This window comes from Bos javanicus, chromosome 5 (genome assembly GCF_032452875.1).
Source record: "Bos javanicus breed banteng chromosome 5, ARS-OSU_banteng_1.0, whole genome shotgun sequence".
Classification (NCBI taxonomy): domain Eukaryota; kingdom Metazoa; phylum Chordata; class Mammalia; order Artiodactyla; family Bovidae; genus Bos; species Bos javanicus.
The window spans coordinates 91,999,708-92,012,770 of NC_083872.1; the positions used below are offsets into that span (position 1 = coordinate 91,999,708).

At 36.9% G+C, this 13,063-nt stretch overlaps 1 protein-coding gene across 4 annotated transcripts in view; it reads right to left on the minus strand.

The window, feature by feature from the left end:
- Nucleotides 1–13,063, minus strand: part of PIK3C2G (phosphatidylinositol-4-phosphate 3-kinase catalytic subunit type 2 gamma) — a 669,174-nt gene that overhangs the window by 93,845 nt on the left and 562,266 nt on the right. For all 4 annotated transcript variants that reach the window (XM_061417725.1, XM_061417726.1, XM_061417724.1 and 1 more), the window contains one exon: nucleotides 345–534. In XM_061417725.1, coding sequence (XP_061273709.1) covers nucleotides 345–534 — 190 coding nt within the window. The remainder of the gene's footprint in view (nucleotides 1–344; nucleotides 535–13,063) is intronic.

Below are 13,063 nucleotides of genomic sequence, written 5' to 3' on the forward strand. Positions count from 1 at the left end.
AAAGGCAAAATTACCTATAAACAGACGGTATAGAAAGATATCATAATCTTAGGTGCTAGGAACAGACTGCCTAATTTCTGTTCTTCTTTCCTTGTGGACATTTTAATTGGTTCTTGACTTATAGTCTACTACAGGGCAGGAACTGTTCTCTTTGAGATTCTCTACTAACAGCTCTGGTTGTTATGATTTCTCCTTGGAACATCCTCCTTAATGGCACACTTAAATGATTTTTCATATCCATATTAAAAAAAATAAGCATGGTATCAGGAAGAATGTGTACAGTGAAGCACAGTGGGAGATGTAGTTAAATGATATTTAAGTAAGATGACAGTCTTGAAACTTACATGGCTGGTTTTCTTGCTGAACCCTAAGACTGTTGCTCTTTGGATTGATCTGCTTGCACCTGGCATACAGGATTCCTGGGAAAAAGTCTGTGAAGTCGATTTGGCAGGGCTTATGGCTGTCATTTGTGCAAGTGTGTGGATCAAGTTATTCAATTTCACAGGGAAGCACTCCAGACTTTCCTTTATTTTCCTAGAGAAATGAAAAAAAGATAAGATAGTGAGTGATGTTCCCCCTGAGTTGACCCCTTTCACTTGAGTCATTTCCTTGTGTTAGATGTGGATGGGAAAGTCAAGGACCATGCCTATTGATTTGGAGTACACTATTAATAGTAAACATTATTTTTACCAACTTCAAATTCACATCTTGAGCTGTTAGCAAATATAAGAGAAACTTCCGTGGTGAAATATAAAACTAATTGCAATATTTCTATCTTGACTTCTTTAAATTTTTCAAAAATAGAAATTCTTTAAATTTAAATTTAAAGAATTTCTATTTTTGTTGTTGTTCAGTACTGTGTCATGTCCAACTCTTTGCAACCCCATGGACTGTAGCACACCAGGATCCTCTATCCTCTACTAACTCTTGGAGTTTGTTCAAACTCATGTCCATTGAGTCCGTGATACCATCCAACCATCTCACCCTTTGTTGTCCCCTTCTCCTCCTGCCTTCAATCTTTCCCAGCAGGGTCTTTTCCAATGAATCAGCTCTTCCCATTAGGTGGCCAAAGTATTGGAGCTTCAGCTTCACCATCAGTCCTTCAACGAATGTTCAGCGTTGATTTCCTTTAGGATTGATTGGCTTGATCTCCTTGCAGTCCAAGGGACTCTCAAGAGTCTTCTTCAACACCACAGTTTAAAACCATCGGTACTTGTAAAGTAATTAGCCTCCAATTAAAATAAATAAATTTATATTAAAAAAAAAAAGCATTGGTACTTCAGTACTCAGCCTTCTTTATGGTCCAACTCTCACATGCATACATGACTACTGGGAAAACCATAACTTTGACTAGGCAGACCTTTGTCAGCAAAGTGATGTCTCTGCTTTTTAGTACACTGTCTAGGTTGTCATAGCTTTTCTTCCAAGAAGCAAGCGTCTTCTAATTTCATGGCTGCAGTTACCATCTGCAGTTATTTTAGAGCCCAAGAAAATAAAGTCTGTCACTGTTTCCATTTTTTTCCCCTTCTATTTGCCATGAAGTGAAGGGACTGGATGCCATGATCTTAATTTTTTGAATGTTGAGTTTTAAACCAGCTTTTTCACTCTCCTCTTTCACTGTCATCAAGAGACTCGTTAATTCCTCTTTACTTTCAGCCATTAGAATGGTATCATCTGCATATTTGAGGTTGTTGATATTTTTCCCAACAATCTTGATTCCAGCTTGTGCTTTTCACATGAGGTACTCTGCATATAACTTAAATAAGCAGGGTGGCAATACACAGCCTTGATGTACTCCTTTTCCGATTTTGATCCAGTTCTCTGTTCCATGTGCAGTTCTAACTCTTGCTTCTTGATCCGCATACAGGTTTCTCAGGAGACAGGTAATGTGGTCTCGGATTTTTGTATTCTATTTTTTAGGAATAATTTAAAACATCAATTCATTTAAAATACTTAAACAATTCCAGAAGTTATATCTATCAAAACAGTGTATATTCCAAGAAGCCCAACATCTATCCCTGAACTCTCTATACTATTCCCTTCTTCCCCCTATATTTAAACATTTTTTAAAAATTATGATTTAACTTTCATTGTTTTATTTTCAAATATATTTGATTTCCTCTGTCAACTATTTTCTAAGAAGTTGTATACTATAATACTATATTTAATATACACATATTTTACATGGAATGCTTTTCACTCTGGTCTTTATTTTATTTTTTAGTTTGGTTTTGGATCATCTCTGCTTTATTATTATGATTATTTATATTTAAGATGGTTTGCAATTGTGTCCTAATGGTATAATAAATATCTTCAGATAATACCCTTTATCCCCTGTGCCCTTTTTCTCCAGTATCTGATTGCAGTGTTATCCTTTTTATCCCAGTTCATCTAATAAAGCAATCTTTATGCCTACTTCACTTTTCATATGTGCTTCCTATTTCACTCCCATTTTTTACAGAGCTATTCTATCTGCACTATATGGTATCTATACTATACATATTACACATTCCCTCTTCTGACTATCATTAAATATGATATGCTCTACCAGTCCTATGTCACATCCCTCTGTCATTTTGACTATCTGATGCTCATTTTCTGGCAAATTCCGCCAGAAGTGCTCAAGGAAGTAAGTTTCTGAGTTCTGGGTGTTGATAACAGTTTTTCTGTGGCCTTTATGCATGAAAGTCAATTTTACTGGCTACAATACCCGTGGCTCACGTTTTCCTTTTTGGGGGTCATAAAAATATTATTTAATTTTCTTCGGGAATAAAGGATTATGACCCAAAATTCTTATGACAGTCTGAACTTCTTTCCCTTACAAGTGAATTGATCTTTTTGCCTAGATGCTTAAAGCAAGCTTTTTTTCCCCCCTCAAATCCAATACTTTCTCCAAAAATATGTTTCAGGTTGGTTATTCTGGGTAACTTTCTCAATATGCAAAGTGTCTTTTTCATATGTAATTTCAAGTCTTTTCATTTTTCTGAAAACTTCTTGAATTATGATGTTAATATTCATCAAAATACTAAATATACAATTTAGTTTTGATATTGTTTTGATATATTACTTTGGTTTGCTTCTTCAGGGACTTTATTAAAGTATGTTTTATTTTCTAATTTTTGGGAGGTTTCATCATTTCATTTTTGAGTTTTCTCTAATTATAATTTACATTGCTCTTCCATATCTTTATCATTTTCTTAATTTCTTTTAGCTCAATTTGAAATATAACAGTTTATCCCTTTGTTAGGAATGTCTTTCTGGCATACTTTCATTGAAGAGATTTTATTTGCATTTTATTTCTTTTTTAAAAATTCTAATTTTGTATGACATTCAAACATGATCCATCTTACTTATTCATTTTAAGATGAAATTAAACTTTCAGGAAGGAGTAGAGGGTTCTCAGGATCTTAAGCCCTCTTTTCTGTTGCTGTCACAGGTAAAAAAACACTGTTTCATACTTTCTGAGATATGCTGCTTTGGCTGGTCCCTTTGCCCCCAATTTTTTCTGGATTTTGTTTTTCCTTTGCTCCTACAATCTTTCTCCTTTCATTCGGATTATATTTATGGCAGTTTGTCTTCAGCTTAGGACTTTTTCTAGGGAGGAAGTGTCAGTTACCTTTGAGAGTTTATAGACTTCCCCAACCTTTTCAGATTTTCCACGGACCCTTGCCCTTCCTTGTGAACTGGAGTGTGTAAAAGTCCTTCCCCATTTCAGCTGCTTCATAGCTTATCAAATTGGCCCGCTCAGCTTTCCAGTGAGTACCTGTGAGCTCTGTGAAGCCTTGTTCTCAGGTCCACCAGGTAACTGTGGCCTCCTTAGCTTCCTCCCATAAGATTCTGTTACACAAGTCTTGTAACTTCATGATCTGCCCTTCCCTGCTTGTTCTTAGGAATACCTTGTTACTTCTGTTTTGGATGCTGTCCACAGTTTTGGGGTTTTGCTACCCTATTTGATCTGTTTTATGAATTATGAAAGAAACTCCAAGCACACTAAAATATTTGCTTTTTTAGAAATAAAATGCAATTCAAGCCGCACAGTAAAATATTAAGTAAAATGTAAAAGGTTTGCCTCATCCTTCTTCCGTTACCACTCTCCTCCCCACAAATAGCCAGTATGAAGAGTTTGGTAGTTTTCTTTTGCGGTTCCTCTATACACTTGTGCAAATGAGCAGACACACAGACACAGATGACACTTGCACTAGTTTTACTCTTGTTATATGCCAGGTGCATACTAGGATATACCAATGAGAAAACCAGACAGAAATGTCTCCCCTTATAAAGTTTCTATAATGTGAATATAAACTATCATGAAATAAACATAAAAATATAGGATTTGAGAAAGTAATATAAACCATAGAAGAAACTAAGATAGAAATTGGGGAGAAGGAATATGCGGTAGGAAACAGTTGCTGTTTTGAGCAGGATGAAAGTGAAAGTCACTCAGGCCTGTTCGCCTCTTTGTGACCCCATGGACTATACAGTCCATGGAATGCTCCAGGCCAGAATACTAGAGTGGATAGCCTTTCCCTTCACCAGGGGATCTTCCCAACCCAGGGATCAAGCCCAGGCCTCCCACAATAGCAGGTGGATTCTTTACCAGCTGAGCCACAAGGGAAGTCCAAGAATACTGGAGTGGATGGCCTATTGCTTCTCTAGCGAATCTTCTGACACAGGAATCGAACTGGGGTCTCCTGCATTGCAGGCAGATTCTTTACCAGCTGAACTACCAGGGAAACCCCTTAAGCAGGATGGTCAGGGATAATCTCACTGAAAAGATGGGCGGAGTGATTTGACAAACTTAATTTGCCAAGAACATAGACCATAGGAATTTCTGTTGGAGGATATTCTAGAAAGAAACAACAGCTCATCCAGAAGCTCAGAGGTAGATGGATGACTGATGCTTAACAGACAGCAAAAAATTGCAGTGTGGCTGACAGAGTGAGGAGGGGAAGAAGGGAATCAGGCAGATAAAGGGAGCATGTTTTTGTAAGAATTTTGAAGTTGTGTGAGATGCAAGTAAAAAAGGCAAGAGTCAAAAATCACAATTATTTGAAATGTAATCTGCTTTTTTAACAGTAATATATTTTGGACATGAACTTGGGCAAACTTTGGGAGATGGTGAGGGACAGAGAGGCCTGCTGTGCTGCAGTCCATGGAGTCACATAGAGTCCGACATGACTTAGTGACTGAACAACAACAAATATATTTTGGAAGAAAAAATTTCCAATAACTTGTGCAATGTAAGTAGCCCCCAAATATTTGTTGAATGAATAATCTTTCTATTTCAGAAAATAGAGTTAACTTTATTAAAAAAAAAAAAAAACCAATACAATATTGTAAAGTTAAAAAATAAAATAAAAAATAATAAATAGAATTTAAAAAATTATCTATCTAGAAGTATAGATATACAATGATTAGTTTAACCAATTTTTTTTTTCCATTGCAAAGACCATTCTTTCCTCACTGATTCAACTTTTGTCCAACACCGATGGTCTACATACATATAGGCTTGTTCTTGGCCTCTTCATTTGGTTGCACTCGTCAATTTGTCTATCTCTGTGTTAATACTACATTTTCTTAAATAGCTAGAATTTACAGTAAGTCTTGAAAATTCTTTTTCCTTGTTCTTCTTTAAGTGTTTTTTTTTTGTTTGTTTTTGTTTTCCCATGAATTTAGGTCCTTTGACCTCCTGAATATATTTTAGAATCAGCTTATCAAGCTTCTGTTGTTGTTCAGTCACCCAGTCATGTCTGACTTTTTGGGACCCCATGGACTGCAGCACGCCAGGCTCCCTTGTCCTTCACCATCTTCTGGAGTTCACCCAATTCATGTCCAGTGAGTCGGTGATGCCATCCAACCATCTCATCATCTGACACCTCAATCTTTTCCTATATCAGGGACTTTTCCAATGAGTTGGCTGTTCACATCAGATGACCAAAATACAGGAGTTGCAGCTTCAGCATCAGTGCTTCTAATTAGTATTCAGGGTTGATCTCCCTTAAGATTGACTGGTTTGATCTCCTTGCTGTCCAAGGGACTTTCAGGAGTCTTCTCCAGCACCACAGTTTGAAGGCATCAATTCTTTGGTGCTCAGCCTTCTTTACAGTCCAGCTCTCACAACTGTACATGACCACTGGAAAGACCATCGCCTTGACTCTATGGACTTTTGTGGTTTGTCATAGCTTTCCAGCCAAGAAGAAATCGTCTTCTGATTTTATGGCTGCAGTCACCATCCACAGTGATTTTAGAGCCCAGGAAGAGGAAATCTGTCACTGCTTCCACCTTTTCCCCTTCTATTTGTCATGAAGTAATGGAGCCATGATCTTAGTTTATTTTAATATTTAGTTTTAAGCCAGCTCTTTCACTCTCCTCCTTCACCCTCATCAAGAGACTCTTTGGTTCTTCCTCTTTGCTTTCTGCCATCAGAGTGGTATCATCTGCATATCTGAGGTTGTTGATGTTTCTCCTACCTATCTTGATTCCAGCTTGTAAGTCATCCAGCCCAGCATTTCTCATGATGTGCTCAGCTTGATGTGCAGCTTACCCATACACAAAATAAATGAACAATTATTTGAGTAGCATTCATTAAACTATAAATTAATTTGGGGAGAATCAACATCTTCACAATACTGAAACATACAACCACTAAACATGGCATATTTCTCCATTTAATTGAGTCTCATTTTACATCCTTCTGTACAATTTTAGAATTTTTTTCCTGTGGATGTTTTGCATATCTTTTGTTAGATTTATCATAGCTTTTAAATTCTAGTTTTTCCTAAATTTTACCTAATAACTGTTAATATATGAGTAGATTTTAAGTCATTATTTCTAACAATATACTGTATATTCTTTTGAAATTTGAATGGACACAGTCATGTTACATGAAAACAGTGACAGAATTTTCTGTTACCTTTTACATTACTAAGATTTCTAGTTCAATGTTAAATAAAAATAGTAATAGCAGGCATTTTTGGTTTGTTTGATTATAGGGAAAAGCTTTTAATGTTTTCCCACTAAGCACAATGTTTTCTATAGTTTTTAGCTACAGGTTAAGGACACTTCTATTTGTTTTTAGAGAGTTGAAAAAACAGTGATTCTAAATTTTAATACCTGCATTTTCTGTATCTACTTAGGTGATCATATAAAGTTCCCCCTCTATTTTTTTCACTACTGACTCTTGAATGTTTATCTTGTAACTACTTACTGTATTAAATTCTCATTATTTCAAAAATTAAAAGAAAAGAATCTGGAATTGCTTTATTTGTTTTCTTATTCAAGTGGAAAATAATAATATAGCAAATCTTAAATATAAAGCTTTACTATAAAGATAGAGGCATTATTATATTTTTTCTGACATTAATGACATTAATGCTTATAATTTTTCACTTTAAAATACATGTTTATCTAAGTTTCCTTCTATTCTGAGCTTACTAAAATTTTCCAAGAGGAATAGATATCGAATGTAATAAACACTGGTTTTCTGGGTTGGCATCCATCAAAGTTATCATGCAGTGATTTCTTTATGAAGAATCAGCCATGTCCCTGATGTTAAAAATATAAATCAATAATGTTTAATAATTTCTCCCTCATTTTTTATAAAACTTAAAGCCCATTTATCTTGTTCTGGTATTAGGTTTAAAAAAAATCCAAATTTTCCCATTATTATATATCAATCTTGGCCAAAATTTGCTAAGAAAGTTAAAATATGACCTTGATCATTATTCATTTCCACAGTGTTCACTATTTCTAAAGATGTCCTTTGACTTTATGAATTTATGGGTAGGTAGTACAGGATAAAACATTAATTTCTTTCCTCATCAGCAGTTTAAAGACATGAAGACAATAATAATAGTAAGAGTATAATACTAATCATGATTTATGGAGACCTTACAATTTATTCACTCATTCAACAAATATTTACTGAGCACATTTTATGTATTGGGATGGAAAGCGTTATGGTAACAGCAGGTACTCACTTCTCATGAAGTGACTATGAATCATAAATCTTGAGTTCTGATGTACTCATGCTCACATAATCTCAAACACATACATCCAGGCCTTATTCTTACATTTCTCAACAGTCAAGATGCAAGAGGACTAGTGGTGAAGGATGAACTCTTATGATAAACCTAGAGTTTTAAGGCAACTTTCACCTAAATCCATCTCCAGTTTCTCAAGTGTCAGATTTAACAGGTCAGATAAACTAGTGTTGTTAAATATGGTGCAATTTAGGACTGGGGACCTCAGAGCAGAATTGGACATGACTGAGCAACTGCTGCCATGCAATTAAAAGACGCTTGCTCCTGGGAAGAAAAGTTATGACCAACCTAGACAGCATATTAAAAAACAGAGACATTACTTTGCCAACAAAGGTGTGTCTAGTCAAGGCTATGGTTTTTCCAGTAGTCATGTATGGATATGAGAGTTGGACTATAAAGAAAGCTGAGCGCCGAAGAATTGATGCTTTTGAACTATGGTGTTGGAGAAGACTCTTGAGAGTCCCTTGGCCTGAAGGAGATCTAACCCATCCATCCTAAAGGAAATCAGTCCTAAATATTCATTGAAACGACTGATGCTGAAGCTGAAACTCCAATACTTTGGCCACCTAATGTGAAGAACTGACTCATTTGAAAAGACCCTGATGCTGGGAGGGATTGGGGGCAGGAGGAGAAGGGGATGACAGAGGATGAGATGGTTGGATGGCATCACCAACTCGATGGACATGAGTTTGAGTAAACTCTGGGAGTTGGTGATGGACTGGGAGGCCCTTTGTGCTGCAGTCCATGGGGTCACAAAGAATCGGACACGACCGAGCAGCTGAACTGAACTAAACTGAACTGAGCAACTGAGCACAAGCCAATAGATTAGTATGGAATTCCTAGGTGAGATAAAAGCACTAAAACAATGCCCCTTTGGTTTTTATATAGAAATAACATTTAGAAAAAAAATTAATATTTCTTGGATCTAGGGAACATAGTCCAAAGGGACATAAAATAAGATAAAATTTCCTAAGCGATAGGTTCCATCATTAACAGATGTACAAATTCTTTTCTACTTCAGAACAGATGTACCTTTTTATATAAATATTTTAAACTGTTTATCATCAGAAACAACTGCTACAAATAGGTTTCCTAGCTATGTGTGACTAGGCAATTGAGTTTATTAGTCTCAGAAAACTGTTAAATTCAGGTCTAATCTTTCATGTCAGTTTTTTTTTTTTTTCTTCTCAGGTTAAATACTGTATTTTTTGAGTTCATATTTTTACTAATATAAATTTATATAATAAATAAAATGGCAAAACTTTCTAATTGCTTCATAAACTACATGGGAGTAACCACTGAAGTGTGTGTGCGTGTTTTGTCACTCAGTCATGTCCGACTCTTTGCGACCCCATGAACTGTGACCTGCCAGGCTCCTCTGTCCACGTGATTCTCCAGGCAAGAATACTAGAGTGGATTGCTGTTTCCTTCTCCAGGGGATCTTCCCCATCCAGGGATTGAACCCAGGTCTCCTGCATTGCTGGCAGAGGCTTTACCGTCTGAGCTACTAGGGAAGGCCAACTACTGAAGGCCTAAAGGTGTAGTTTAGGTGACTGAGTGAAGGTTCTCAGGCAACACTTGATGGGAATTTCAAAAAAATGCATATTTCTACTGCTGAAGTTTGATATCATTTTGCTGTTTCATAGAACACCCATCTATTTTACTGGTCAATCTCTTTAATAGTCTCAGGGAAAACTTCTCAAATGACTTTTCTGTGAAGGAATTTGCATGAGAATGTTCTTATTTTACCATCAACACTGTAATTTTATCATATGTAAACAGTTTCAACTCACATTCTCCATGAACAAATTTCTTCATCTAACTCTCAATAAAATACACTATCATGATAATTCCTATATCGTTACAAATTTATATTGGACCAATAAGTATTCAAGAGTATTCAAAATATTTTTAACCAAAAATTATCATTCTGAAATGAATTTAATGAATAATCATTGCTAATGCAATCTTGGTACACCATTAAAAAAAATTCCTTTCTATGCACTTTTATTTTAAAAAAATTCAAGATTATCTGACATTAAAAAGAGAGCACTGGATGATTTTGGGGTATGTAACATGTATATATATTTGTGTGAAGATAAAAATTTAACCTTAAAAAATTTGATGCTAAAAATGGATATCTCATGTTAATCTCATATAGTTTTGATGGCATGGTACCCTAATTTGAGAAACACAGCTATAAACATTTAGGTTTTTTTTTTCTCACTATGTTCTTTCAACTAATCCAAAGACACTACAGTTAAAGCACATCCATATTATTTGAGATTATCAGTTTCCTATGTAGTTTTTTTCCCCACCTAATTTTGTTTAGAGTCCTGGGAAGAGCACCTATTATGCAAGAAATCAGTTTTGTTCTCTTTAAACTCACTTATCAGTTCCACCTGTAATCTCAAGAAAGTCAGTTAGCTTTCAGGAGACTCAATTGTTACCATCTAGAAATATAGTTGCGGAAATAAGGCGATGGTACCCCACTCCAGTACTCTTGCCTGGAAAATCCCATGGACAGAGGAGCCTGGTAGGCTGCAGTCCATGGGGTCACGAAGAGTCGGACACGACTGAGCGACTTCACTTTCACTTTTCACTTTCATGCATTGGAGAAGGAAATGGAAACCCACTCCAGTGTTCTTGCCTGGAGAATCCCAGGGATGGGGGAGCCTGGTGGGCTGCGGTCTATGGGGTTGCACAGAGTCGGACACGACTGAAGTGACTTAGCAGCAGCAGCAGCAGCAGCAGCAGAAATATAGTTGATGACTAAACCATGCCATCCCCTGGACTATTGACAGAATCAAATGAAGTAACATATAAAGTTATTAGAAATAGAATGTGTATGTGCTAAGTAGCTTCAGTCTTATCTGACTCTTTGCGACCCCATGGACTTAGCCTGCCAGGCTCCTCTGTCCGTGGGATTCTCCAGAAAGAATACTGGAATGGGTTGCCATGCCCTCCTCCAGGGGATCTTGCCTACCCAGTGATCGAACATGTATCTCTTATGTCTCCTGCATTGGCAGGCAGGTTCTTTACCACTAGTGCCACCTGGGAAGCCTTATAAATTTTATTTACCACAGCTTACTACTAAATAAGTAAAAAAAAAAAAAAAAAAAAGAATATATATATGAGCCCAAAAGGCAGTAAACTAGTAAGATAGATACAAGGGAAAAACAAATGTACAGATTTACGGTTCTGTGGAAACTGACTTATGGCAGACTCTTGAAATCCTACAAAAGAGATGTTAGATAGGGATTAAAATAAGAGGCAACTTTAGAGTTTCTCATCTTTTTCTCTTTTATCCTTCCTCATAGTTTAGAACTTGGCTATAAGAATGAAAACCTGCTCTCCTCCAAGTCCAATCTTCAAATTTTCAGAATTCATCTACAAGGTCAGCAAGTGTTAGGCAAAATTTCATCAAAAGCACTCAATTGCATACAAACAAGAATTCCAGGCTCCATGGCTTTTAAAACAATAAGTAATTCTTATATTTTCTTATGGAGGCTTCTTACAAAATTTAGCCAAATTAGAGCAAATGGAATTAAAAAAAATAGGGAAATATAGATGGACTGCTGCTGCTGCTGCTGCTAAGTCGCTTCAGTCGTGTCCGACTCTGTGCGACCCCATAGACAGCAGCCCACCAAGCTCCCCCATCCCTGGGATTCTCCAGGCAAGAACACTGGAGTGGGTTTCCATTTCCTTCTCCAATGCATGAAAGTGAAAAGTGAAAGTGAAGTCGCTCAGTCGTGTTCGACTCTTAGCAACCCCATGGACTGCAGCCTAGCAGGCTCCTCTGTCCATGGGATTTTCTAGGCAAGAGTACTGGAGTGGGGTGCCATCACCTTCTCTGATAGATGGACTAGTCTTATGTATAAGTACTATGCCAGCAAAATGGCATTCCAGGTTTTGATCCCCATCTTCCCCTAAAAGCCAGCTTTTTTTTTTTTTTTGGATTTATTGTAAAAGCTATCATATGTGTGTCTTCAGTCACTCAGGCATATCCAGTTCTTTTTGACCCCTTGGGCTGTAGCCCTCCATGCTCTTCTGTCCATGGGATATTCCAGGCAAGAATACTGGAGTGGGTTCCATTTCCTACTCCAGGGGATTTTTCCTGACTCAGAAATCAAACCTGAGTCTCCAGCATTGGCAGGCTGATTCTTTACCACTGTGCCACTTGGGAAGCTCCTCTAAAAGCTGTCCTATCTGCAATTAAAAACTAGTAGTTTTAAAAATCAATTTCGTTCAGATTAGTTCTTACAATTACATTTTTTTTAATGGAAGACTTTTTTTGGAAAATGCCAGTTTAATTTACATTTCCCTTTGAATGTGCTGTCCTAATTTAAGGAAAGTTGGAGGTCATAACTGTTAGTTCCTCTAACTCCTGTTTTTTTATTTGGTTTTTCTTGGGAGCATTCATTTCTGAAGGTATCAACAGTTAAGCTAAGGCAAAAGAAAACTTTGACCCATGTTTGCGGAATTCAGCAATCCATGAGATGACACCTGGTGTGAAGAGCTGACTCATTGGAAAAGACCCTGATGCTGGCAAAGATTGAAAGCAGGAGGAGAAGGGGACAACTGAGGATGAGATGGTTGGATGGCATCACCAACTCACTAGACATGAGTTTGAGCAAACTCTGGAAGATAGTGAAGGACAGGGAAGTATGGCGTGCTGCAGTCCATGGTCACAGGGAGTTGGACATGACTGAGCAACTGAACAATAAGATGACAATTTGCAAAGTCCTAAAAAAATAAAATAAAAAAATTTTAATGATAAAAGAGCCCAGGGATCTGCATTCCTGTCCCATACTCTGTTTCTCAGTTTTGAGGAGAAACCAGGTAGAAAGCCATTGAACTATGTTTTGAAACATTTGAGCATAAGGAATCTTGTCTCATCTTATTAGGTTAGGTGTGGAAGCTCAGTTGTATTAGTCTCTTTACAACCCCATGAACTGTAGCCCACCAGGCTCCTCTGTCCATGGGATTCTCTAGGTAAGAATACTGGAGTGGGTGCCATT